The 25,224-nt window shown below is 48.3% G+C and overlaps 1 protein-coding gene across 2 annotated transcripts in view; it reads left to right on the top strand.

Annotated features, from left to right (window-relative positions):
* Positions 1 to 4,949: 4,949 nt before the first annotated feature.
* The window catches only part of PARVG (parvin gamma), a 31,147-nt gene continuing 10,872 nt past the window's right edge, over positions 4,950 to 25,224 (top strand). Inside the window, exons 1-11 of one of the 2 annotated variants that reach the window (XM_068170704.1) lie at positions 4,950 to 5,111; positions 5,199 to 5,309; positions 11,312 to 11,416; positions 11,903 to 11,967; positions 15,406 to 15,508; positions 16,921 to 17,061; positions 17,479 to 17,594; positions 19,480 to 19,535; positions 21,690 to 21,712; positions 24,736 to 24,797; positions 24,913 to 24,981. In XM_068170704.1, the coding sequence (XP_068026805.1) occupies positions 11,338 to 11,416; positions 11,903 to 11,967; positions 15,406 to 15,508; positions 16,921 to 17,061; positions 17,479 to 17,594; positions 19,480 to 19,535; positions 21,690 to 21,712; positions 24,736 to 24,797; positions 24,913 to 24,981 (714 nt within the window). In that variant the 5' untranslated portion in view covers positions 4,950 to 5,111; positions 5,199 to 5,309; positions 11,312 to 11,337. Of the gene's footprint in view, positions 5,310 to 9,061; positions 9,108 to 11,311; positions 11,417 to 11,902; positions 11,968 to 15,405; positions 15,509 to 16,920; positions 17,062 to 17,478; positions 17,595 to 19,479; positions 19,536 to 21,689; positions 21,713 to 24,735; positions 24,798 to 24,912; positions 24,982 to 25,224 lie in introns of both variants that reach the window. The other variant, XM_068170705.1, reaches the window with a different exon arrangement.

Below are 25,224 nucleotides of genomic sequence, written 5' to 3'. Positions count from 1 at the left end.
GGGAAGCCTGGCATGCCAAAGCCAGTCCCATATGTGTCTTCAGAGGACTTGGGAAGCCAGAGGCCCAAGTAAATCCAGAGTGATATTGAAATCACACAGAGTCATAGAATGTCATAGGGGTCAGAGTGGCTGGAGAGTTGCCAAACAAAGAGGGACCTGGGGGTGCTGATTGACAGCCACCTAAACATGAGCCAACAGTGTGCCCAGGAGGCTAAGAAGGCCAATGGCATCCTGGCCTGCATCAGGAACAGTGTGGCCAGCAGGAGCAGGGAAGACATTGTGCCCCTGGACTCTGCATTGATTAGGCCACACCTTGAGTCCTGTGTCCAGTTCTGGGCCTCAGTTTAGAAGGACACTGAGACACTTGAAGGTGTCCAGAGAAGGGCAACAAGGCTGGGGAGAGGCCTTGAGCACAGCCCTGGGAGGAGAGGCTGAGGGAGCTGGGGTTGTTTAGCCTGGAGAAGAGGAGGCTCAGGGGAGACCTTCTTGCTCTCTGCAACTCCCTGAAGGGAGGTTGTAGCCAGGAAGGGGTTGGTCTCTTCTCCCAGGCACCCAGCACCAGAACAAGAGGACACAGTCTCAAGCTGTGCCAGGGGAAGTTTAGGCTGGAGGTGAGGAGAAAGTTCTTCACTGAGAGAATCATTGGTCATTGGGATGTGCTGCCCAGGGAGGTGGTGGAGTCCCCATCCCTGGAGGTGTTCAAGAGGGGATTGGATGTGGCACTTGGTGCCATGGTCTAGTCCTGAGGTCTGTGGTGACAGGTTGGACTGGATGATCTTTGAGGTCTCTTCCAAGCTTGGTGATACTGTGACACTGTGATGGTAGGGGTTGGAAGGCACCTCCAGAGATCAAGTCCAACCTACCTGCTTGTGCAGGCTCTCCTAAAATCATGTTGCATAGGAATGTGTCCAGGCAAGCTTTGGAATTCTTCAGAGAAGGAGGATGTGCATTTTCTCTCTGTAGCCTCTTTCAGTGCTCTGGCATCCTCAGTGTGGAGAAGTTTGTCCTTATGTTTAAACAAAACCTCCTGTGTTCAAGTTTGCATCTGTTGCTCCTCCTTTTATCACTGAGCACTGAAAAGAGCCCAGCCCCATCCTCTTGACCCCTGCTCTTTAGATGCCTACGTGCTTCCCTGTGCTCTGTTGTGGAGAGAGCATCCAGTGGCTCTCCAGTAAAGCAAGGCTGTGTGGAGAAGCAGGAAGATGCACTACCAGAACATGTTATTGATGGGAGTGCTGTTGATTCCTTGAATTGTTTCTCAGTGGCTATTTTTATGTGAGGGCCAGGGGGGTGTGTGTGCATGGGATGTGCTTTGGGAATGCACAAAGACTCTGGCAGGAAGGGATGCACACAAGCATGGAATAAATGCACCTCTGACAGAGTTTGCTGGTGCTGTCCTACTGAAGCACAGAATGTCAGGGGCTGTAAGGGCCCCAGAATGATCATCCAGTCCAACCCCTGCCAGAGCAGCATCACCTACAGTAGATCACACAGGAATGCATCCAGGCAGGTTTTGAGTATCTCCAGAGAGGGGGCCTCCACAACCCCCCTGGGCAGCCTGTTCCAGGGCTCTGTCACCCCCACAGGGAAAAAGATTTTCCTCATGTTTCCACAGAACTTCCTGTGCTTCACCTTCCCCCCATTGCCCTTTGTCCTGTCATTAGGCATCACCTGAAAGAGCCTGGCTCCATCCTCTTGGCACTCACCCTTTACACATTTATAAACATGAATGAGGTCACCCCTTAGTCTCCTCCAAGCTGAAGAGCCCCAGCAACCTCAGGCTCTTCTCACAAAGGAAATGTTCCACTCCCTTCATCATTTTTGTGGCTCTGTGCTGGACTCTTTCAAGCAGTTCCCTGAGGCCCTTCCTGAACTGAGAGGCCCAGAACTGGACACAATATTCCAGATGTGGCCTCACCAGAGCAGAGGGGGAGGAGAGCCTCTCTCCACCTGCTGACCACACCCCTCCTAATGCACCCCATAATGGCATTGGCCTTCTTGACCACAAGAGCACATGGCTGGCTCATGGTCAACCTTCCATCCGCTAGGACCCCCAGGTCCTTTTCACCTTCACTGATCTTTGCTGATTGGGCAGGGACTGGCTGGAAAGAAGTCCTGAGGAGAGAGACTTGGGGGTGCTGGGGGAGGAGAAGCTCACCAGGAGCTCTCAGTGTGCACTTGCAGCCCAGAAAGCCAACCAGATCCTGGGCTGCATCAGGAGAAGTGTGGCCAGCAGGGCAAGGGAGGTGATTCTCCCCCTCTGCTCAGCTCTGGGGAGACCCCACCTGGAGTACTGCCTCCAGTTCTGGAGCCCCTATTACAAGAGGGATCTGGAGGTGCTGGAAGGTGTCCAGAGAAGGGCCACAAGGATGATCAGAGGGCTGGAGCACCTCTCCTGTGAGGACAGACTGAAGGAGTTGGGGCTGTTCAGTCTGGAGAAGAGAAGGCTCCCAGGTGACCTCATTGTGGCCTTCCAGTATCTGAAGGGGGCTACAGGAAGGCTGGGGAGGGACTGCTCAGGATCTCAGGGAGTGATAGGACTAGGGGGAATGGAATGAAGCTGGAGGTGGGGAGATTCAGGCTGGAGGTGAGGAGGAAGTTCTTCCCCATGAGAGTGGTGAAGCCCTGGAATGGGTTGTCCAGGGAGGTGGTCGGGGCCCTGTCCCTGGAGGTGTTTAAGGCCAGGCTGGCTGAGGCTCTGGCCAGGCTGATCTAGTGTGGGGTGTCCCTGCCCATGGCAGGGGGGTTGGAACTGGCTGATCCTTGTGGTCCCTTCCAACCCTGACTGAGACTATGATGCTGTGATCTCCAGCAGGTCCGTCCCCAGCCTGTACTAATCCATGGGGTTGTTCTTTCCCAGGTGCAAGACATTACACTTGCCCTGTTGAACTTCATTAAGTTTATCCCTGCTCAGCTCTCCAGCCAGAGAACTGGAAACTTAGCACAGTGGTGACAACCTCAGTTTCTGTAGAAAAAAAAGATGCTTTTCCATCACATATATTTCAGTCTTGTGCTTTTGTCACTGACAGCCTTGGAAAGCCTTGAGAGCCCATAAATGAGGCTTTCAGGAAAGAGGTCTTTTGATCTGCCAGTTAAGTAGAGAGAGACCTAGTAATTACAGATGTTTTTTCCAGCATTTCATTCTTCCTGCTCCTTCTGCCTGCTGAGATGAAGCTGGATTTGTCCCAAGTTCCCAGACCTTCCTGCTTGGGTCTTTGCTCATTTGATGTGTTGTGCTTGTTACCTGCTCAGGAAATACAGTGAAGTTTACCCTTGGATTCAAAATTTGGGAATAAGTTCTCAATTGCTAATAAACCATCACAGATGGACATCTGCTTTCAAACCACTGCCCTTCATCCCTGTCCTGGTTTTGCTGGGCCAGAATGCCAGGACAAGGCCAGCCATAGGCTGCATGCCATTATCAGATCTGAGTCAGCCAGGACAGCTGGCTTGGGTTGGCTGACAGGTGTAGCCCAGACCATGAAGAGAGAGTTTGCTATGGAGAGGGGAGCCTCTTGGTGGGGTTTCTCCTCAGTTTGCTCCTCTTCCCTTTCCTGGACTTGAGGATTGCCTTCCTGAATATTTTGACTGCTGCACTTCTGCTGAGCTGAGTATGGATTTGTATCTCTTGCACTGACACAGATACCAGCTTGGCTGTTTGCATTAAATCAGTTTTCATTTCAAGATGTGGGTCTTCTCTCCTTTTCCTGATCTCCCTTCTCTGCTGGGGAGGCATCACTGGATGATAGAGCCACTGCTAGAGCTTACTCCCCACCACAGTCCCATTTAGCTCATGCTTAACTATCTGTTCTTGTCTGTTGCATGGACCTTGAGCACAGCGGTTGGTCCCCTAAGAGTGTTAAACCAGAGCAGCCTAATGAGTGTCACTGCCTACTGCCTCATTCAGAGACTACACAGAGGCCTGCAGAGTTGCTTTGGCTTTCTGGAGGAGCCAATGAATGTACCTGAAGGGAATGTTCAGGTAAAGTGGTTGGTGTAGGGAACTTTCCCTCTCCAATCAATGATAGAAAAGGCAGGGAGGAGCAGCAATACTGCCTAGTGGAGACAGCTCCTGGTCTGGGTGAGTTATTTTGGGTCCTGGTAGCTCTAGCTCTCTAAGGACAAAGGAATTTATCTTCTGCCTAGGTTTTTCCTTATAGTAAGTATGAAGCCACAAGGATGATCAGAGGGCTGGAGCACCTCTCCTATGAGGACAGACTGAAGGAATTGGGGCTGTTCAGTCTGCAGAAGAGAAGGCTCCCAGGTGACCTCATTGTGGCCTTCCAGTATCTGAAGGGGGCTACAGGAAGGCTGGAGAAGGACTTCTCAGGATCTCAGGTAGTGATAGGACTAGGGGGAATGGAATGAAGCTGGAGGTGGGGAGATTCAGGCTAGATGTGAGGAGGAAGTTCTTCCCCATGAGAGTGGTGAAGCCCTGGAATGGGTTGTCCAGGGAGGTGGTCGAGGCCCCGTCCCTGGGGGTGTTTAAGGCCAGGCTGGCTGAGGCTCTGGCCAGGCTGATCTAGTGTGGGGTGTCCCTGCCCATGGCAGGGGGGTTGGAACTGGATGATGCTTGTGGTCCCTTCCAACCCTGACTGATACTATGATACTACTATGACACTAAGAGTAGTGCTGATCAGCTTTAGCAAATGCTCAAGTGATGATGACTGAGAGGTGTAATGGAGCATGATGATTGCACCTGTTGGCTGTTATGTGCAAGGAAAAACTGCCCTGTGCTGCCCCAGGAGCACGCTAGCAGGCAGTTCTGCCATGCAGTGCCGTGGAAGGGCCAGCACGTGTTGCAGGAGTTGTGGAGGTGCACGTTTCCTGGCTTTGTGGCTCTGTTTACCTTAGTCCCCAGCAGGGAGCAGGCAGAGAGGCGATGAGGCTCCGGATGCGGCCGTGCTTTCGCTTTTGAGCGCAGGCAGCAGCGCATGGCACAGCTTCCCTCGGCCGTACTGCGGGGGCTTGGCACCAGCCCACAGGGCAGCCTGCAGCTTCGGTGCAGGGGCACAGCCTGGAGAGCCCGTCTCCTCTCCCTGCAGATTGCATCATACCTGCTGTGAGAAGCTCCTGGGTGAGCTGCTGGAGGAGTACTGCAGGAGGGAACTGTAAGTCTGGGGCCAGGAGCTCTTTGGGCTCCTTAGAGATTCTTTTTTTTTTTGCCCCTTCCATTTGTTATTTATTTATTTTTTAAGCTGCAAGGCTTTCTGTGTCACATGGACTGCTCCTGCTAAGATGACATCTCTTCTGATGCCCAGGAACAAGCACAGCTCTCGAAAAGTCTGGTGCTCAACAAGGAAGTAAAAGTAAGTTTGAAACTGGGCACACAGTGTGTATTTTTTACATGGGTTGTGTTTCTCTCTGGCTTTCTGAAGGCAGAAATATTACTGTTCATCTTAGCACTTCTCATGAGGCTTTCTCTCCTCCTTTGTGAGATTCACTTGACAGCTTTTGCTGGGACAATGCCTGCCCAGGCAGGAGCAGGGGCTTTCTTTTCAAGCAGAAAATAAGACATTAGGAATGGTTTGGTATCGTTGGTAAGTGCCTTGTGTGTATTCTGCAGCAGGTGAAGTACCAGAAACCGCTGGCAGCTCATTGGTGCTTTACACTGGGGCTGCTTGGGAGCCAGAATGTGTGAAGGCTGCTGGAGGAGAAGTGAGCTGCTCTGACCCACCTAGAGAATTAGTTGTTTTCTTGGTAGTGTGGCGTTGCAATGCTGCGATCGTCTCGCTCTCGACCTGGGACACGCTCGCTTGGTGGCTGCCTCAGCAGGTGACAGAGGAGAAATAAAACATTACTTGGGTTGGGAAAAGGCAGTCCTGTACTGTTTGTGACCTTGTCTCAGGAACAGAGGATGAAGGATGGAATTACAGCATTTCATTTGAATAGCCAATAACTGAACCTCAGTCTTACTTAGAAATGCCATTGTGAAACGCATTCAAGCTGCTGTCTCCTGCAACGAGCTCTCCAGGCACTGACAAATAATACAGGCAGGAGCATGGAAGCTGGGAAAAACAGCCTGTGAGTCACAGCTCTGAACAGCAGATTTGGGAGGTGGGCTGCAGAGGCTGAATGAGGCAAACATGGAAGCTTGCATGCCAGAACCAAATTCTTCCTAGCTTCCTGTTTCTCATTAAGCACCTAACCCCACAACTGAGTCCCGACCCAGCTGTCTTCCTCTTTGTTGTTCCTGCAGTGTGTTATCCTTTGAAATGAAATGCTGGTGTCTAGTGTCAAGCCTCACAAATAGTGAACTTGTCACATGAAAACCTGCTTGTGAATACTAATTACTAGTAATAAGCAACGAGTCTATGAAAAGCCAAGGAGCTGCACCTCTCAGGTTCTGAGGGGTGGGAAATCAAGTTGAGTAAATGTGAAGTGAACAATGAGAGGGGTGGGGGGATGCCTGACTCTAGCTCTCCCGATGGGCACTTAGCAGAGCACTGCTATTGAGGAATAAGATCTTGGGGATGTAATAGGTCTGTTCAACTGTTGACTTGGTGCTAAACAGTGATCTAAAAAAGCAAATTATCTTAGGAATGGGCAGCAGCACAGCAAATGATGAGAGGCTGCAGTGTGCCTTCCTGCAGGTCTGCTTCCCAGCACCTAAGAAAACTGTATGATAGCACTGGGAGAGAGTTCAGAAAGCAGCAGAGTGGTCTCCCTGGGAAGGACAAGTGAGATGCAAGTTGTGTTTCTTCAGTTTTGGAGAGAGATGACTGTTGAGGGTGTAGGGTAGTTACAGAGTAGTAACAGCGATGCGAGTAGTGTGAATCAGCTGCTGTCTTTGCATTGTGCATAGCGGGGATGCCTCAGGAGAAGGTGCTGCTTGGCAGGGCTGAGCAGCAACAGGAGGGGCTGCTTCAGGCAGGGGGATGCCATGCTCTTCATCTCTGCACTGCTGAGTGCTGGGGCTTACACATATTCGAGGGGCAAAGGAGAAGTTCTTGGAAAGTAAATGTGTTGACAGCTCCTAATTAGCAGGATGCCAGTTTCAATTTAGGAAGGCTGAGGTGCAGGCTCTTGGAAGTGTTTTAGAGAGGTATCTGAACTTGCTTGCTCTGTTCTGGATTACTTGTTTGTTTGGTTGTGTCTCTCCTAAGGTTCTGCTTTTGGGTACTGTAAGGGATTGGAGAGCAGGCAAGGTGTCTTGCAGGCTATAGCGATTTTAACACTCAGAGTAGGGCCCACAGGACTGAGGCCTGAGAATAGGAACTTAGGCTGTTGCAAACTCTGCATTTCAGGCCTTTTCTTACAGAATTCCAAAGTTTAGACTGCCTTGTGGTGCTTAGGTTCCTTCTCCAAACAAACAGCAGGGCTGAGGCAGGCAGCACACATGGCTTTGATGTGTATCTCTTACTTGACCTAGTTCCATAAGGGAGTACTGCAGAGAAGCTGAGTTGGTGCAAGTTGTGGTTCACATGGACAGTTACAGTAGACTGATGAGCAGGACTTTGTGAGCCATAACAGCTACCAGAAACCTTAGTTCACAACTAAGCTGTCCTTGGGTTGCTCTGTGTTAACTGGCTTTTCTCTCTGTTCATGTCATCTGGGAAGCCTCATCTTCGATAGTTCAGTTATCCTTTGAGTGCTGAATGACTCAGTTTCTCCTATCCTATTTTTAACAAGCCCCTTTAAGAGACAGCATTTGGTTTTGCAGCCACCATAATGAAACCAGTTCTGCATGACCTGTTCCTCTTGTTTTACCAGACTGATGTGCAAAAGCATCCAACTGCTATTTTTATACCAATTCTCTTGGCCTGGCAGAATGCTCAGATCATGGGTTTCTAGCCATACAGTAGCTTCCAACTGGCCCTGTTTCTTGCCCATGCTGCATGTGTTCATGTGGGGGCACTTCAGCTGGGCAGTTATCTGCATCATTTTCTTAGCAGAGCTCCCCTGGATTCCCTTGAGGTATTTGCAGTGTGCCCAGGTGGCCAAGAAGGCCAATGGCATCCTGGCCTGCATTAGGAACAGTGTGGCCAGCAGGAGCAGGGAAGTCATTGTGCCCCGGTACTCTGCACTGGTTAGGCTGCGCCTTGAGTCCTGTGTCCAGTTCTGGGCCCCTCAGTTCAGGAAGGACATTGAGAGACTTGAAGGTGTCCAGAGTAGGGCAACAAGGCTGGGGAGAGGCCTTGAGCACAGCCCTGTGAGGAGAGGCTGAGGGAGCTGGGGTTGTTTAGCCTGGAGAAGAGGAGGCTCAGGGGAGACCTCATTGCTCTCTACAACTACCTGGTCGATCAGGTCATTGAGCTGCTCTCAGGCAGGCATTGTCTGTGCAGTCTGTCACTGCAAGGGTCACTGCTGTGGTGCTCCCCACAGCCAGGGGCCTGGACACTGATCAGTTTACCTGGGACCACTGTCTGGGTCACCACATTTCTTGTGTCAGCAGCTTTTGCCTGGCTTGCAACCATATTTCTTCCAACCTATGTGACTAACTGGCATACTTCCACCACATGCCCAGATGACTCACCCACCCCACCTTGTTTGACCTTGATTGGTTGCTGAGGACATTTAAATAGTCTGCTGAGGCTGCAGTTCCACCCCCACGTCACCCCCTCTCTCGAGCAGCCAGCTCGATGCAGGGGTTGCTCTGCTGGCCATGTGTAACCCAGCTGCAGGTGAACAAAATCCCATGCAGCACACCAAGCCTTGCCACTCTGCTGAGCTGCCACAGGGATGCAGAGGCTGATCTCTGCAATCTCCAAGTGCTGTTCCCCTGAGTGGATGCTTGCTGCTGTTCCTGAGGATATCAAAGCCACGTGGATGTGGTATGTAGGGACATGGTTTAATGGAGGACTTGGTAGTGTTTGCACTTGGGCTTGGTGGCCTTAAGGGCATTTTTCAACCTAAAAGATTCTGTAATACAGTTAGTAAATGTGGTGGTTTTAGGCTGTGCCTGGAAAACTTTCCACAGATCTTGAACAGAAAGTGATAGAATGTAAATAAGTTGCCATTGGATGCAGAAGGGGAAAATGATAGGCTCTAAAGAATCCCATTGGGCTGATACCTACCAGAGTGAGTTTTGCACACTAACTTGGCTTCCTCACTCTGGCAGGTACTGACTGGTGCTCCTGCTGACCTTGGCTGGGCTCTTCCTTGTGGTTAAGTACTAAAAGCAAATCTCTGCTCTTTCTTTTGTCTCATGTGCAGGGGGTAGGAAGGGAGCAGGGAGGGGGAAGCTATTGGTATTGTCCAGGGGGAAGGTTGTGCTCTTTATAAAGTGTAAATATTGCACATTGGGTACCTATTCATTGTGCTTTGTATTTTAGATGTAGCTTGGCTGGTAAACATAGCTTCATCTCCTTTCAGCTGAGCTGCTCTGGCAGTTTTTTGTTGGGGGGTGAATTCCAACCAAGCATAGTAAAACAGGCTGTTCAGATTCTACTGGCTATGACTTCCTCTTGAGTTGCAGTCTTTGCCAAGCTAAGGTTTCCTTTTCTGTTTTCTTGTGGATGTGACTGAAATTTTTTTATGCAAACATGAAGCTTTCAAAAAATGAGCATTTAAAACTGAACATTGCCTACCATGTAAGCTGCTTGGAAAGCATGGCTCTGTCTTTTGTGTTGTCTGTGTAGGCAGCATGGCACAGCCTTACTTTGCCATAGCCATGGCTAAAAACATCAGACTTCTCCCCACTCGCACTGTGATGTGAGTCACAGATTCTTAGAGTGGGAAGGTATCATTGCCAACCTCTTATTTGTAGGTAGCTGCTGATGATAGAGAGGAACTTCATCTGGAGGTACAGACAGGGATTTGATGGAGTCCAGAAGAGGGCCCCACAAATGGTCAGGGGGTTGGAGCACTTCAGGCTGGGGGAGTTGGGGTTGTTCAGCCTGGAGAAGAAGCTCCAGGGAGATCTAATAACAGCCTTCCAGTACCTGAAGGGGGCCTACAAGAAGGATGAAGAGAGGCTGCTTACAAAAGCATAGGATGAGGAGCAATGGTTTCAAATTAGATTTAGATTGGATGTCAGGGACAAGCTCTTTCCCATGAGGGTGGTGGAACACTGGAACAGGTTGCCTGTGGAGGTGATTGAGGCCCCATCCCTGGAGATACTCAAGGGAGGCTCAATAGAGCTCTGGGCAACCTGATCTAGTGGAGTATGCCCCTGCTTACTGCAGAGGATGTTGGAGCAGATGACCAGCAGGTCTAGGGAGGTGGTTCTCCCCCTCTGCTTTGCCCTGGTGAGACCACACCTGGAATACTGTGTGCAGTTTTGGGCTCCCCAGTTCAAGAGAGACAGGGACCTCCTGGAGAGAATCCAGCAAAGAGCCATGAGGATGATTAGGGGATTTCAGCAGTTCCCTTATCAAGAGAGACTGAGAGCCCTGGCACTAATTAGTCTTGAGAAGAGAACACTGAGAGGGGATCTCATCAGTGTGCATAAATCTCTGAGGGGTGGGTGTCAAGTGGAGGGGGGCAGCCTCATCTTGGTGGTGCACAACTACCCTGGGTGATCCTGCTTTGGCAGGGGGGTTGGACCTGATGATTTCTGGAGGTCCCTTCCAACCTCTAATGTACTGTGATACCTTGGGAGTTCGCTTCCAACCCAGACTATTCCATGGCTATGTAGCCTCTCCACTCAGGTCTGACAACCCCATTCCTTTCTCTAATATCTGCTGTCCTCTAACACAGCCACTTAGCTCTGTTGGAAAACTCCACCCATACTTTTGGGGGGTTTGATGAGGTAGATTGTGTACTGTCATTCTGCTGTCACTTGAAGACATCTGGATTGGGAAAGAAAGTCATTCTCCAATATGTGTTTAAAATGAAACAGTCACATCTGCCATTTAGTTTAATCCTACATGAAGATGGTGTTGTCTACCCCAAAATAAGCCTTTGTTTCCCAGCAGCTGCATGAGCTGGCCTGATAAAGGGCACAGCTTAGATTGATAAATACATCTCAGTAATTTAACTTGGTTTAATGCTGCTTAAGTATTGGTCACTAGTCTAGCAGCAATCTATTGATACCTTGGAAACTGAGGCTGTGTCACTTGAAGTAGGGTCCCCCTAATCCAGATAAAACAGAATGAGATGGGTTTAAGGCCAGTTTTAGTACTTCAGGGCTTTTTTCCCTATGTTTTGGCAATTAACAGAAAACAAAGGAAAGTTCTCTATATCTTTTTTGTTTAGGTACATCTGAATGTTCACATTTCATTTTGATAGGCAATCCATACCTCATGAAACAGTAGCTGAAAAAACCCCAGTCCATTTGTTTGCTTTGTTTTCCTCACAGTTGTGATCTTCACATGCCTTTGCTCATGTTCCTTTCCCATATATATATATTTATTGTTTTGTTTTTCAGTAGTTTACCAGGAGTGAGAACAGACAATGGACCCAGACTTCTTAAATGCATTTATACAGCCTCCTGAAGTCAATGAATTCCTAGCTGAGAATGTCATCGCTCAAGGTATGGGCTGTATCAGCCAGGAGAGAAAAAGGTCCGAAGAATGACCTGAAGAACCAAGCAGAAGATGTGCTCTGTATGTAATTGTGCACTTCTCTGCAGTGGTCCCACGATTGTAGCAGCAGTGAGGAAGCTTTGGGAGTGCAATTTGGCTGCTGGCTCTCTAGAGACAGATGACGAAGCAACACAAACTCTAGCTGGTTCTTTAGCTGGAATTCAAATGTCATACACATTTGTTTGCCTCTCTCATTAATTATCCATCCAGATCTTATGCTGCAATGTAATTCACATCAGCTAATTTTAACAGCAGTCTTAGTACCCTGTTAGACCATTTTCTCACTCATAAGGAAGCAATTATATGAAGAAAAGTGTTTCTGCATATGGGAATGGGTGATACTGAGTATTAGTGAGATGATAGCAGATTCCACAGCAAATGTCCATTAGTCACACCTAATATTTGTGATGTATCTTCTTTGCTTCCTTTCATAGGTGAGAAGAAGAAATTCATAAAACCAACCTCAAGCAAAAACCCCAAATTGGAAGAATTAAAGCTGGTACTGCTGCTTTTACTGGATTGCTTAAGCCTCTCCTCAGGTTGCTTTAACTTGTTGAATAATGCTCAGCCCTGCAAATCACCAAACTCTTTGGCTCCAGTCCTCCACTCTACAGATCAGGACAAACTCTGCTTTGGTACTTGGGCTCCACACAAGCAAGCAAGAGCTTTTGCTTCAGCACAGTGCCAGGGTGGCTAGAGCCATACAGGATCAAGCTTCAAATGCCTGCACCACCCAAGAGTGGTCACTGCTGTGTGTTAAAGTATCACAGTATCACCAAGGTTGGAAGAGACCTCAAAGATCATTGAGTCCAACCTGTCACCACAGACCTCATGACTAGACCATGGCACCAAGTGCCACATCCAGTCCCCTCTTGAACACCTCCAGGGATGGGGACTCCACCACCTCCCTGGGCAGCACATTCCAATGACCAAGGACTCTCTCAGTGAAGAACTTTCTCCTCACCTCCAGCCTAAACTTCCCCTGGCACAGCTTGAGACTGTGTCCCCTTGTTCTGGTGCTGGTTGCCTGGGAGAAGAGACCAACCCCCTCCTGGCTATAACCACCTTTCAGGTAGCTGTAGAGAGCAATGAGGTCACCCCTGAGCCTCCTCTTCTCCAGGCTAAGCAACCCCAGCTCCCTCAGCCTCTCCTCACAGGGCTGTGCTCAAGGCCTCTCCCCAGCCTTGTTGCCCTTCTCTGGACACCTTCAAGTCTCTCAATGTCCTTCCTAAACTGAGGGGCCCAGAACTGAACACAGGACTCAAGGTGCAGCCTAACCAGTGCAGAGTACCAGGGCACAATGGCTTAAAAATTGAGTTTCTTCTTACGTGACACCTCTCCTAACTTGGGACATATGTGTGAGCCACACCAGAAGTACCCAGGTCCTACTTCATTGTAGTTGTCTGTTTGAGGTAACTTTGAAGGAAGAATCCTATTTCATGGTTTTATGTCCAAGTAATTTTGAAAGCCCCCCCTGTGTGCTCACTCACTGCATTTCTCTGCTGGCATAGGCCAGGGAAAGCCTGGAATGGTGACATTTCCAGGAAGAAAAGTGGCATGCAAGAAGAGACCAGCACTTCTTGCATTATGGAGAGAGTAAAGTTGCTGTAAATATAACACAAGCCCTCTTAGCCTCTGTGCTGGTGTGTGCATTGTGTGGCATTTCTGTAGTGCATTCCCTTGACTTTTCATGCACACTTGACCACAGAGATTTAATTGTTTTTGGTCAGGCTTTCACACTGCTTTGGTACAAAGGAGAGAATCTGCAAGGTGGTGGTGCTGCAAGAAGCAATGATGCTGTCTACAGAGACACTGAGTTTATTCTTTCCAGACTGTCAAAAGTGAAGAGCTTTTCTCAGTTTATGAAGGTTTCTGTCAGGTTCAGTGCTTACTCCAGCTCCTTTCAATCTCTTCAAACAATGTTTTTTGCCATCTAATTTCCTCAGATCATGAGGAGGTGGAAATTGGGCTCCAAGGGTCCCCTGCATGCCCATTAACCTAAAGACGTCATAGTTCCTCTAGAGAAGAGGCTGGGGTGGAGGGGGGTCAGGGCGGCATTATCAAAGGAGAAGTAAGGAAAACAAAGAAGCTTGCTTGGGAGGCAGAATCTGTTCCACTGCATTTTCATTTTCAGGTGACTTTGGGAAACCAAGGAATCTGAAATGTATTGCTGTACTTACTCAAACATCAGTTGCATGTCAGGATAGGAAATGGTTACCTTTAGGGGCCCATAGCAAACATCTTGAAGTATTAATTTTCTCCTTTCCCTCTATACATTGGGATGTGCTGCCCAGGGAGGGTTAAACAAGAGGACACAGTCTCAAGCTGTGCCAGGGGAAGTTTAGGCTGGAGGTGAGGAGAAAGTTCTTCACTGAGAGAGTCATTGGTCATTGGGATGTGCTGCCCAGGGAGGTGGTGGAGTCCCCATCCCTGGAGGTGTTCAAGAGGGGATGGCACTTGGTGCCATGGTCTAGTCATGAGGTCTGTGGTGACAGGTTGGACTGGATGATCCTTGAGGTCTCTTCCAACCCTGGTCATACTGTGCTACTCATTTTCAGACACAGTGCTCTGCTGTGCAGCTGAGCAGGGCCCTGACCACAGGACAGAATGCAGAGTTGTGAGCTGCAGGCTGGGGTTGTTTAGAGCCCAGAGAGCAAACAAGGGACCTTCTACATCTGTGCTCAGCGGAATTCTTTGTGGCACCATTAGGTCTGGGCTACTGCTTTATCACTCTCACATCTAAAGCACTGCCAGATCTTGACTTCCCAGCACTAGCTGAGGAGCACAGCTTTCTGCCCCAGAAACCTTTTACTTCTTAGCTGTGGAAGTATATTACAAACACCTTGACAGACTCTTAGTTTGGGCAAGTGCTGGTGCCAGGCCATCTTGTTCCTTGGGGTGGTTTTGAGCATCTCAGAGATTATTTATTATTATGTTTTTTCTTCCCCAAATTTCTTTTTACATTTTTGCTGGTGTTGGGTAACTTAGAGGGACCTGCTATTAATTTGTCCCTGCAAGTGAGAAGGATATTATCCACACAAGAAACTCCAGAGGCTCACTTGTAGCAATGCAAGCAATACTCATCCCTCTTTTAAAGGTTCTTTGTAGCAGCCAGCTGGGGCTACTGCTTTCCAGGTCTGTTTCAGCAGTTCATCTTCTGTTTCTGTCCTCATATGTGGGTGAAACACATGCTTGGGAAAGTGAGGAGGAGCAAGTTTGGTCACCTGTGTAGGAGCACAGTGGTTGAGAAAACGCCTGCAGGGCCAAGGGATGTAACTGGGAATGTGGTTCCTTTCCAGCTGTAGCCAGGCTTTGGCTTCCTGAGCAATTTCCCTTTGCAAAGGCAGGAAGGATATTGGAAAGGGCGGCAGCCACCTCAGAAAGCCAAACAAACAGAATGCTGTGCTGTTTTGTTTTGCTCTCCTCCCAGAAAAGGTATCTGGGACAGATTAGGAGGAAATTGCAGAATGAAGATGAGAGCAAAACTAGGAGAGGAGGGGGAGGAGTGCTGGGAACATGGATTCCTAGGAGAAACAACCAATACATTCTTAAAAGGTTTTGTTTGACCACTGAATTTGTGTGAACTCTGTGATGGTTAACAGAAGCAGGGGTTTGGAAGTCTACTCTGAAGCCTTTTCCGTTGTGGCAGTGGGCACAGAGTCTCTCTGCATGTATAACTGTTTCTACAAAAGTCAGAGAAATGTTGCATGAGACATCCATCTCACTTCACAGCTCGGGAGAATATTTCATTTCCCTTGAGAAAAACAACCAAAGAGCACACGGAGGGAAGTGGAGGCAGAGAACAGCCCAAGGTGTGAGATAAGGGACTGAAGAGTGAGGCGCAATGCAATAGAGCACTGAGCGCTCTACTGTGGAAAGGGGATAGAGTGTAATTGCAGCAGGAATGTCATGAGTGGCTGCTTTGTTTTCTCTGCAGTTATTGATTGACTGGATCAACACAACTCTGAAAGAGGAGCACATAGTAGTCAAAAGTCTGGAAGAAGATCTGTATGATGGACTTGTACTTCATCATCTTCTGGGTAAGCTGCTGCTTTGAGTGTATCTCACAAACACATCATGGAGGAGCTTCCAGATCACAGTCTCACCAAGGTTGGAAGAGACCTCAAAGATCATCAAGTCCAACCTGTCACCACAGACCTCATGACCAGACCATGGCACCAAGTGCCACATCCAATCCCCTCTTGAACACCTCCAGGGATGGGGACTCCACCACCTCCCTGGGCAGCACATTCCAATGACCAATGATTCTCTCAGTGAAGAACTTTCTCCTCACCTCCAGCCTAAACTTCCCCTGGCACAGCTTGAGACTGTGTCCTCTTGTTCTGGTGCTGGGTGCCTGGGAGAAGAGACCAACCCCTTCCTGGCTACAACCTCCCTTCAGGTAGTTGCAGAGAGCAATGAGGTCACCCCTGAGCCTCCTCTTCTCCAGGCTAAACAACCCCAGCTCCCTCAGCCTCTCCTCACAGGGCTGTGCTCAAGGCCTCTCCCCAGCCTTGTTGCCCTTCTCTGGACACCTTCAAGTGTCTCGATGTCCTTCCTAAACTGAGGGGCCCAGAACTGGACACAGGACTCAAGGTGTGGCCTAACCAATGCAGAGTCCAGGGGCACAATGACTTCCCTGCTCCTGCAGATGATAGAATAAACCTCATGGATCACAGTAGCTGTGAGCTGCTGGAGCCTTGCTTCCTGCTAGAAGAGAAAGCTGTGAGCCGTCTGTGACAGCTGTCATTCTGAACAGAGGCATGATGATCTACTAGGGGTTTTATAAGATTCTTCTAAGAAAGTGTTTTTGGCTGATGGTTAACATAATAGCAAGGTGAACTCTGAGGTGTGAAATTACAGGCCTCTAAAGCACTAGCCTGGAACTGATGAAAATCTAGTGAAGTGCTTGTATAAAGATGTTGCCTCATGGACAAGCCTGTTGATCTGGTTTTATTTCTCCATCTCTCCTGTCCCTACTTATTTTTTTCTTTTCCCTTTCACTTTCTTTGGGGATGTCTTCCAGATGGTAACTTTTTCACCAAGGCTGAAGGCAGCACTGTGAACAGGATTGGCTTATATTTGTGGTTGACTTGCCTAAGAAATGAGCCGGGGTTTGTTCTGTATGTGTGAGTTTGAGCTTTGTACCCACAGAAAAGATTCTCTTGTTGGGTTCCTGCAGCTTACAGCAGAAGAAGGAGGGACGTGGATTGCTAGGGTTGGGGGATGATGCTGCAGGGGATGTCTTGAGTCCTTTCCCTTTTGCAGAGCTTCACTGATTTTACTGAGGCTTTCAGAGCGCTCAAGGTGTCCGGGCTTGTGGAAGCTGTTAAGCGGTATTGAACGTTTAAAGCAAGGCTTTGAGCTTTGCTGTCACGTTGTGGTTCTGATTTGGTTTTAATTTTTTTCCTGTGGTGGTGCTCAAACACCTCCATCTTCTTCCTGTCAAAAGAAAACCTAGGGTCTCTCAAGCTGGATGTTGACGAGATCGCGTTGACGGAAAGAAAGCAGCGGCAGAAGCTCTCTGTGATTCTGGAAGCTGTGGCAAAGAGTTTGCAACTAGAAGAAAGCCAGCTGAAGTGGAGTGTGGAATGTAGGTGCAGAAAGAGAATGTGGAGGAAACTATCTGTCATGGGGCCTCCTCTGCTGTAAGGCTGCTACGAGGCAAAAAGGTGCCAGAAATGTAACCGAGCAGCCTGTTTTCAGGCTTGGATCAGAAGTGAGATGGGAATATCTGATCCTGACTGGTTGTGCAAGCTGCACTGTGTAAATATGTGTCTTGGGCACCACTTAACAGTTCTTAGCATCTGTCTGTGTCTCACAGAAGGGACTTGCAAAGTGTGGCTTTGCTGAACTGTGGAAATATAGAAACCCCAATCAGACGTCCCACCTCTGTTATGGCCCTGCATGACTTCAAGGTTCTCCTCCGCACAGGGAGAATTCGTGTTATTAGAGAAAGGTTTCCTTGTTTTGCACATTAAAGATTGTTTTCTTTTTTCATGTGGCATAGCTATCTTGACAAAGGACCTGCTGAGCACATTGCATCTTCTGGTTGCAATAGCAAAGCACTTCGACCCCAACCTGCCCATGCCTTCAGGTGTTCAAGTGGAAACAATCACCATTGAGGTAACTGTAATTTCAGCATTTGTTGTATGTGCTTAGAATGAGGGAGCAATGTCTGCTCAGCTGTGAAAGGGATGCTTGGATTTCCTGTGAACTGTGACTTTTAATTTCTGAGTTTGCTGGGCTTGACTGCTGCTTGTGCACAGTTCAGATGTTGTGTCTTTGAAAGGGTAGAAAAACTCTGCTGAGTTTTCTTCATCACACAAAAAAGGGAACGGTCCCAACTGGAAACAGCTGTTGATCTTCGCAAAGAGGCAGAGAGACGTTCTGCTTGTACTGGCTGAGTGTTAAAATAGAAGCCTTCTGGGGATTTATTTCTTTAGGGGAAGGGATTTTTTACCTCTCCTCCTTTGGGGTCCCATTTTGGTGAGCCGAGATCTGTGTGCTTTCTTCCTCTTTGGCTTTCTCCGGTGCTTCAGGACGATAGCAAATGTCTCGGCTTGGGATACATTGCAAAGGTTAGCGCTGCTGTGTTTACAGTTTTAACAGAGGGTTTGCAATTCAGTGCTGTGGGGAGTCCAGCATGTGGTCTGTGTGGCATGAGCTAACTTGGAGGATCATAACTGGAACTGAAACAAGGCATGCCCTTGAGCTGTGTGTGTCACATCAGGAGGTTTAAAAGTGCCATGGAGAGACAGCTTGGCTTTGGTTCTGCAATGGTAGCCGTTGTGGTTCCCTCCCAGCTGAGAACTTCAGCAGGAGTGGTTTCTCTGGTACCTAATGGAAGTCCATGCTGTGCCTTGTTGCCTATGGTCAGTGACAACCCAGACCTGAAGAAAGCAGCCCTCATTCTAGTGTCTAGTCCATGTGGCTGTGAGTGCCTCGGCTGCACAGAACTTGGAGGCATTATCTATGAAACCCCAGCACTGGATAAAGCTGTTAACCCTGGGAAAGAAGAGAGGCAAAGGATATGATGGGGCTGGGGTAGTGAACTGAATCCCTGTAGGAGAAATCAATGCCCCTCATGGGAATGGTAATCATTAGGTGAAAAGTGAGAAAAACCCATGAAGGCATAGCTTGGAGACAGGGTCAAAGGCAGGAAGGGGGAAATGTTCAGGCAGCCCAAAGGAGACCAGAGGAGGCCTGGTCTCTTTGCAAAATGTGACTTCAGGAAGGACTTGCCATTTTTTGCTGCCTGAAAGCAGACAGTGGCAAACAGTGAGGACTTTTCTTTGGTGAGAGATGCTTGGCAGGTGCCTGAATAAAGCAGCAGGCATACCAAGCTCTGCTGTTTCTTTGGACTGCAAGCTGGGTTGAAGCGCTAGGAGGCTTTTTGATGTTTTGTGGCGTGCTATAGAATCATTTCAGCTGGAAAAGTGCTTTAAGGTGGAGTGCAAACATTAACCCAACACCACCATGTCCCAAAGCACTCCAGAAATAGCAAGAATTGTCCATCTATATCTAAGCAGCCCACAAAACCTAAGCCCTCTGCAGGGAGATTGATGAAGGGTGGCAGAGCATGGCGTGAGGTGGTTATAAGCAGAGGTGACCATCTCCAGCACTGTAAAACTGAAGGCTTCTTAATGCACTGAGGTGTGCAAGGAAATTGTTGCCTGCCCAGAGCAGCCTGATGCTTTCTCATCAGGTCTCCAGGTGAACATGCCAGCCTCTGAACTTCACCAGCTGAAGGGATTCTCTGCTTTTTCATTTGACTTCCTCTGATGGGGGCAGTTGGTAACTTCTGGCTGAAGCAGGAAGAAAGCAGAAGGGAGCAGCAGCATCTCCGAGCACCTGTGCTAATTGTGTGGGACTCCTTGAAAAAGTGCCCTTTGCTATTCATATTAAGGCAACAAATAAGCAATGCAAAACCTTTTAATGCTTAGAGATTGATTTTATTGTGGGTTTTTTTGGGTAACAGAACCAAAAATACTTCCTGTGTTTTCAACAGAACACCTCCAGAGGACTGAAGACAGCAAATGCGGTGGAATGCATCACAGAAAACAAGTGAGAGGGGTTATAGCTGGGGTTTGCACTGTCAATCACAAAGGAAATGCTGTGGGTGTTTTCTGCCTTAGAAAAAGTAGCTGGGGTCATGATGATGACAAAAACCATAAAGCTCAGGCATGCATATGCATGACAACTGGGTGTTGGTGTCTTTGTTTTGGTTTGGTTTTTTTCCCCTCTTCAAAGAGTAACCTAATGATAGGTGCAGAGTCCTTCATCTGGGAAGGAATAACAAACTGCACCAGTACAGGCTGGGAGGTGATCTGCTAGAGAGCAGCCCTGTGGAGAAGGAACCTGGGAGTCCTGGTGGATAACAAGATATCCATGGGTCAGCAATGTGCCCTTGTGGGCAAGAGGGCCAGTGGGATCCTGGGGTGCACTGAGGAGTGTGTCCAGCAGGTCGAGGGAGGTTCTCCTTCCCCTCTGCTCTGCCCTGGTGAGACCTCACCTGGAATATTGCATTCAGTTTTGGGCTCCCCAGTTCAAGAGGGGCAGGAATCTACTTAAGAGAGTCCAAAGGAGAGCTACCAGGATGATTAAGGGACTGGAGCACTGCCCTGTGAGAGGAGGCTGAGAGCCCTGGGGCTTTCCAGTCTGGAGAAGAAAAGACTGAGAGGGGATGTAATAAATGTTTGTAAATATCTGAGGGCTGGGGGTCAAGAGGGAGGGGACAGGCTCTGCTCAGTTGCACCCTGTGATAGGACAAGGGGCAATGGGTATAATCTACAGCACAGGAGGTTCCACCTCAACATCAGGAGGAACTCCTTCACTGTGAGTTTCACAGAGCACTGGAACAGGCTGCCCAGAGAGGTTGTGGAGTCTCCTTCTCTGGAGACTTTCAAGAGCCATCTCACTGCATTCTCACTGTGCTAGATTCTATGGTCCTGCCCTGGGAGGGGGGTTGAACTCATTGATCTCTGTGGAGGTCTCTTCCAACCCCTAACATCCTGTGATTATGGGATAATGCCCTGCTTTACTTTTTATATACTGATTGTTTGCCATTGCTGTGGAATGCAACAGCAAATATGATGTTAAAAATTGAGTACTGTAAATGTGCCTTTCCCAGACTAAACTGGAAGCTTTCCAGAGTCACCCTGGTTTAAATCTACTTTCATTTCTCTTGTGTCATAACAAAGAGTCGTGAGGCAGTTCTGTTCTTATTTTACTGTGAAGGAAAGGTTTGACCTTGCTGAGTTTGTGATATACTGCAATGATTATAAAGGAGGTAAGTAGTAGGATGCCATTTATATACTGAGAAAATATGGACATCATTTCAGAAACTAGAAAGTCATTTTCCTACTCTCATCTTTTATACATTAGAGTGTCTTCAAACTCTAATATCATGAGCAGCTTATTGGAAGAGGATATTGTGAACTGTGCTTATAAAATAGAATAGAATAGACCAGGTTGGAAGAGACCTTCAAGATCATTGTGTCCAACCTATCAACCAATCCAACACCACCTAATCAACTAACCCATGGCACTAAGCACCCCATCCAGTCTCCTTCTGAACACCTCCAGTGATGGTGACTCCACCACCTCCCCAGGCAGCCCATTCCAATGGGCAATCACTCTCTCTGTGTAGAACTTCCTCCTAACCTCCAGCCTGAACCTCCCCTGGCGCAGCCTGAGACTGTGTCCTCTTGTTCTGGTGCTGGCTGCCTGGGAGAAGAGACCAACCTCTGCCTGTCTACAACCTCCCTTCAGGTAGTTGTAGAGAGCAATAAGGTCTCCCCTGAGCCTCCTCTTCTCCAGGCTAAGCAACCCCAGCTCCCTCAGCCTCTCCTCACAGGGCTGTGTTCCAAACCCCTCACCAACTTCATTGCCCTTCTCTGGACACCTTCCAGCAAGTCAACCTCCTTCCTAAACTGAGGGGCCCAGAACTGGACACAGGACTCAAGGTATGGCCTAACCATGTCCATTGGTCTGTGGGGCAGTTAAACTCTCATCTATACAATTCTGGGAGCTTATGCAGATACACACAGTACCTAAAAAAATCTCTCCTGAAAAGTTACTCTGACACACAGCTAATGGTGCTTTGTGCCTTGTCTCCTGCTCTACGAGATAGCTGGTGCCCCAGATAAGCTCTGCTTAGGAATAAGATTAGTTCTACTGAATGCTTTTTCTAATTCTTGCTTTTTATTGCACTTTTAGGAAGAATTCAGGAGCTCAGTCAGGTAAGTACTGCCTTGGCCAAGTGCAGTGTCTCGCTATTACACCCCACACTCTAATCCATTTCTACCTCCTGATAAAATCTGTGTGCTCCCACTAGAAGTAAAGGAGATTCATGCCTTTCTCTTACTGTTCTTCTCCAAGTGTACTCTGCTGATGTCTGTTCATATCAGCACAATGGGGTTTGGAAATTGGCTGGTGACTTTGTCCATGGATTGCAGCCAGCAGATGGGAGGTGAAACAAGAAATGAAGCATTGGGTTGATGAACTAACAGAGAAAACCTGATAGGGGACAAATGGCCTCAAGGAATAGAATAGAATAGAATAGAATAGACCAGACCAGACCAGGTTGGAAGAGACCTTCAAGATCATTGTGTCCAACCTATCATCCAACATCACCTAATCAACTAAACCATACAACCAAGCACCCTATCAAGTCTCTTCCTGAACACCTCCCATGATGGTGACTCCATCACCTCCCTGGGCAGCACATTCCAGTGACCAATGACTCTCTCAGTGAAGAACTTTCTCCTCACCTCCAGCCTAAACCTCCCCTGGCACAACTTGAGACTGTGTCCTCTTGTTCTGGTGCTGCTTGCCTGGGAGAAGAGACCAACCTCTGCCTGTCTACAACCTCCCTTCAGGTAGTTGTAGAGAGCAATAAGGTCTCCCCTGAGCCTCCTCTTCTCCAGGCTAAGCAACCCCAGCTCCCTCAGCCTCTCCTCACAGGGCTGTGTTCCAAGCCCCTCACCAACTTTGTTGCCCTTCTCTGGACACACTCCAGCAATCAACCTCCTTCCTAAACTGAGGGGCCCAGTACAAGGGGAGGTTTAGGTAGGCTACTCGAAGAAAATTCTTCCTTGAAAAGCTTCTGAAAGACTGAAAAAGGCTCCCAGAGAGGTGGTCGAATCCCCTCCCTGGAGGTGTTTAAATGATGCAGAGATGTGGTGCTGAGGGCTGTGGTTTAGTGCCAGACATGGCAGAGTTAGATAACGGTTGGACTCCGTCTTTGAAGATCTTTGCTAACTGAAAAAATTCTGTCTTGGATTTGCACATTGACCTCATTCACTGTTGGGACTATTTGTGAGCATAATGGCTTGAGAACTGAGCTTTTTGTTGATGCCAGAGTTTCTGAAGCCTGGTTGGCACTCGATTAGGGATGGCAGCTCAGTGTAAACAGTGTCCCCAGAGTTTTTACCCTTGGTGCTTGTACGGTGTGAAACATGTCCACCTCCAGAAGAGGGTACTCTAGGATGTGAGACTGTCATGGGTTTCAGATTGCTCCTCAGTGATTTATTTGATAGATTCACCTTTTCCTTTTCCTAGCTTTCCTTTTCCTTGTCTCCTGTGACAGTCCCTTGGTGGGGAGAATGAGTAACCAGTGAAAACCCTTTCACAGTGGAGCCTTCCGAGAGGAATCTTCCACAAGCAAAGCTACCTTTTGCTTTCCTGCACTATAAAAATCAGTTCCCTATTTAGTTGTGCTGCTTTGTTCCTTCTTGAATCAGAGCAGTCTTGTGGCTGGGATAGTGAGGTGATGTAGTCTGCTCTCACTAATCCTGTGCTGAGAATGACCGGACTGATGAGGGGGCTGGAGGGAAAGTCATGTGAGGAAAGGCTGAGGGAGCTGGGGTTGTTCAGCCTGGAGAAGAGGAGACCTAAAAGGAAGTTGCAGTCAGGTGGGGGTCAGGCTCTTCTTGCAGGCATCCAGTGACAGGACAAGAGGGCGTGGTACCAATCTGTGCTGGGGAGGTTTAGGTTAGGTATTAGGAAGCACTTCCTCACAGCAAGGCTGATTAGGCTCTGGGATGGACTGCCCAGGGAAGTGGTGGAGTTGCCATCACTGGAGTTGCCTCTGCCTTTAAGACAAGGTTGGATGTGGCACTTGGTGGCATGGTTTAGCTGATGTCACGGTGTTGGGTCATAGGCTGGATCTCAGAGATCTTTTTCAGCCTCAATAATTCCATGATTCTGAAAATAAAGGCAAGGGTGGGCATTTGCAGAGGGAATCTCATTTCCTTGGAAGTCTCTGCACTCGTGCTAGCTCTCTGGCCCTGGCTGGCTGCCTGCCTTTAAGCTGGCTGGCAGCACCAGTTGCTGTTGAGGTCTGTGAATTTTCAGAGGAAGGACAGTGTTGCCAAACCCAAATACACTCTGTGGATTTTTGTATGGGAGGGGGACTGGTTTCCTGCAAATTTGATGTAGCTGACACTTCTGTTGGGGGAGAGCAGTAAAGTGTAGAGCTCTTCTCTGATTACCATACATTGTAGGTTAAGGATTAACTGTTATGCCATAGAGATGGAACTCCCCTGAGGGGGTGGGAGGTCCCCAGAGGGAGGCATCAGATGTTGTGTGATGTTATTCCATTCCTCTTCCTGTGTTATCCCTATATAAAGAGCAGACCTTCTGGCCAGGTCTCTCTTGGCTCTGGGCGTTTTGGCTCTTAGCTGCTGCGTTCTCTTCCGGCTGTGTGGGAGGGAGGCTGGCTGGCAGGAAGCTGGTTTTTGCTGCCTCACGAGGCCTGCCTGGTTGTATACATCCTTTCCCCTCAATATCTTTTGTACTTTGTTTACTTTTGTAAATATGACTTCTATTTGACTTCCAGTTGTGCACGAGTGTTGCTATTGACTCCTCTGGGGTAAATCCTGCCTTCTGTCCTGAGCCGGAGGCTCAACCCAGGACACAATATTTTAGCTCAGAGGTTCAAGGTTAAAAAGCATAGCTGAGAAGAGGCAGACTGGAGAGATGTGAAACTTGGCCACTGCTCATTCTGGTGGCAGCATGAATCTTGAGAGCCTCTGCAGGCAAAAATCTCTGAGGTGAATGAAGTAAATTGTTTTCTCTGATGTAGTCAGGCTGAAGGGAAGCTTCTCCCTCTGTCCTCTGATAAATAGAAAATCAGAATTTTCCCCCATCTCCCTCTGCCTTTTTTCCTCCTTGGTTTGTAAGGTATGAGCAACTTTATCCTTCTGGGGCGACTCTGATCTGACAGTCCTTCCAAATACTAATTAATGTTGTTTTGATACAGAGGATGATGCCTTCGATGAATTATTCAGCCGTGCTCCAGAGAAACTGGATGCTGTAAAAAAGGTAATTTACTTTTCTGACACACACCCAAATGTGGAAAGTAAAGCAATTTGTGACTTCACTGAAAAAAAAAATCAATATTTTCTTCCACCCTCTCCTCCTCTTCTGTTTTCTTTAGGTGTTTTTGCACTTCGTCAACCAGCACATTGGAAAATTAGGATTAAATCTGAAGGACATCGAATCCCAGGTAGCCTGCTCTGAGCTGCACGTTAACCATGCTTGGCCAGCCACTTGAGCATTTCACTTCACCAGTAGGGTTCCTCCTTTTTGTTGTAGCCATTTGAAACTTGGCACAGCAACCATTATTTTTAGCTTCAGATTGTTGGGAACAGACAATTGTGGTGAGCTTTGCTATTTTCTGCCAGAACAGACACTGAGGCTGGGTGAAGTTCCAGTGGTCCATGTTGTGATGACATTGAGGAGAAATGTG

This window comes from Melanerpes formicivorus, unplaced genomic scaffold (assembly GCF_026170545.1).
Source record: "Melanerpes formicivorus ecotype bairdi unplaced genomic scaffold, bMelFor1.0.p_v2 SCAF_3, whole genome shotgun sequence".
Taxonomy (NCBI): Eukaryota; Metazoa; Chordata; class Aves; order Piciformes; family Picidae; genus Melanerpes; species Melanerpes formicivorus.
The sequence above is the reverse complement of the archived record's forward strand: the minus strand, read 5'-3'. Positions and strand labels throughout refer to the sequence as shown.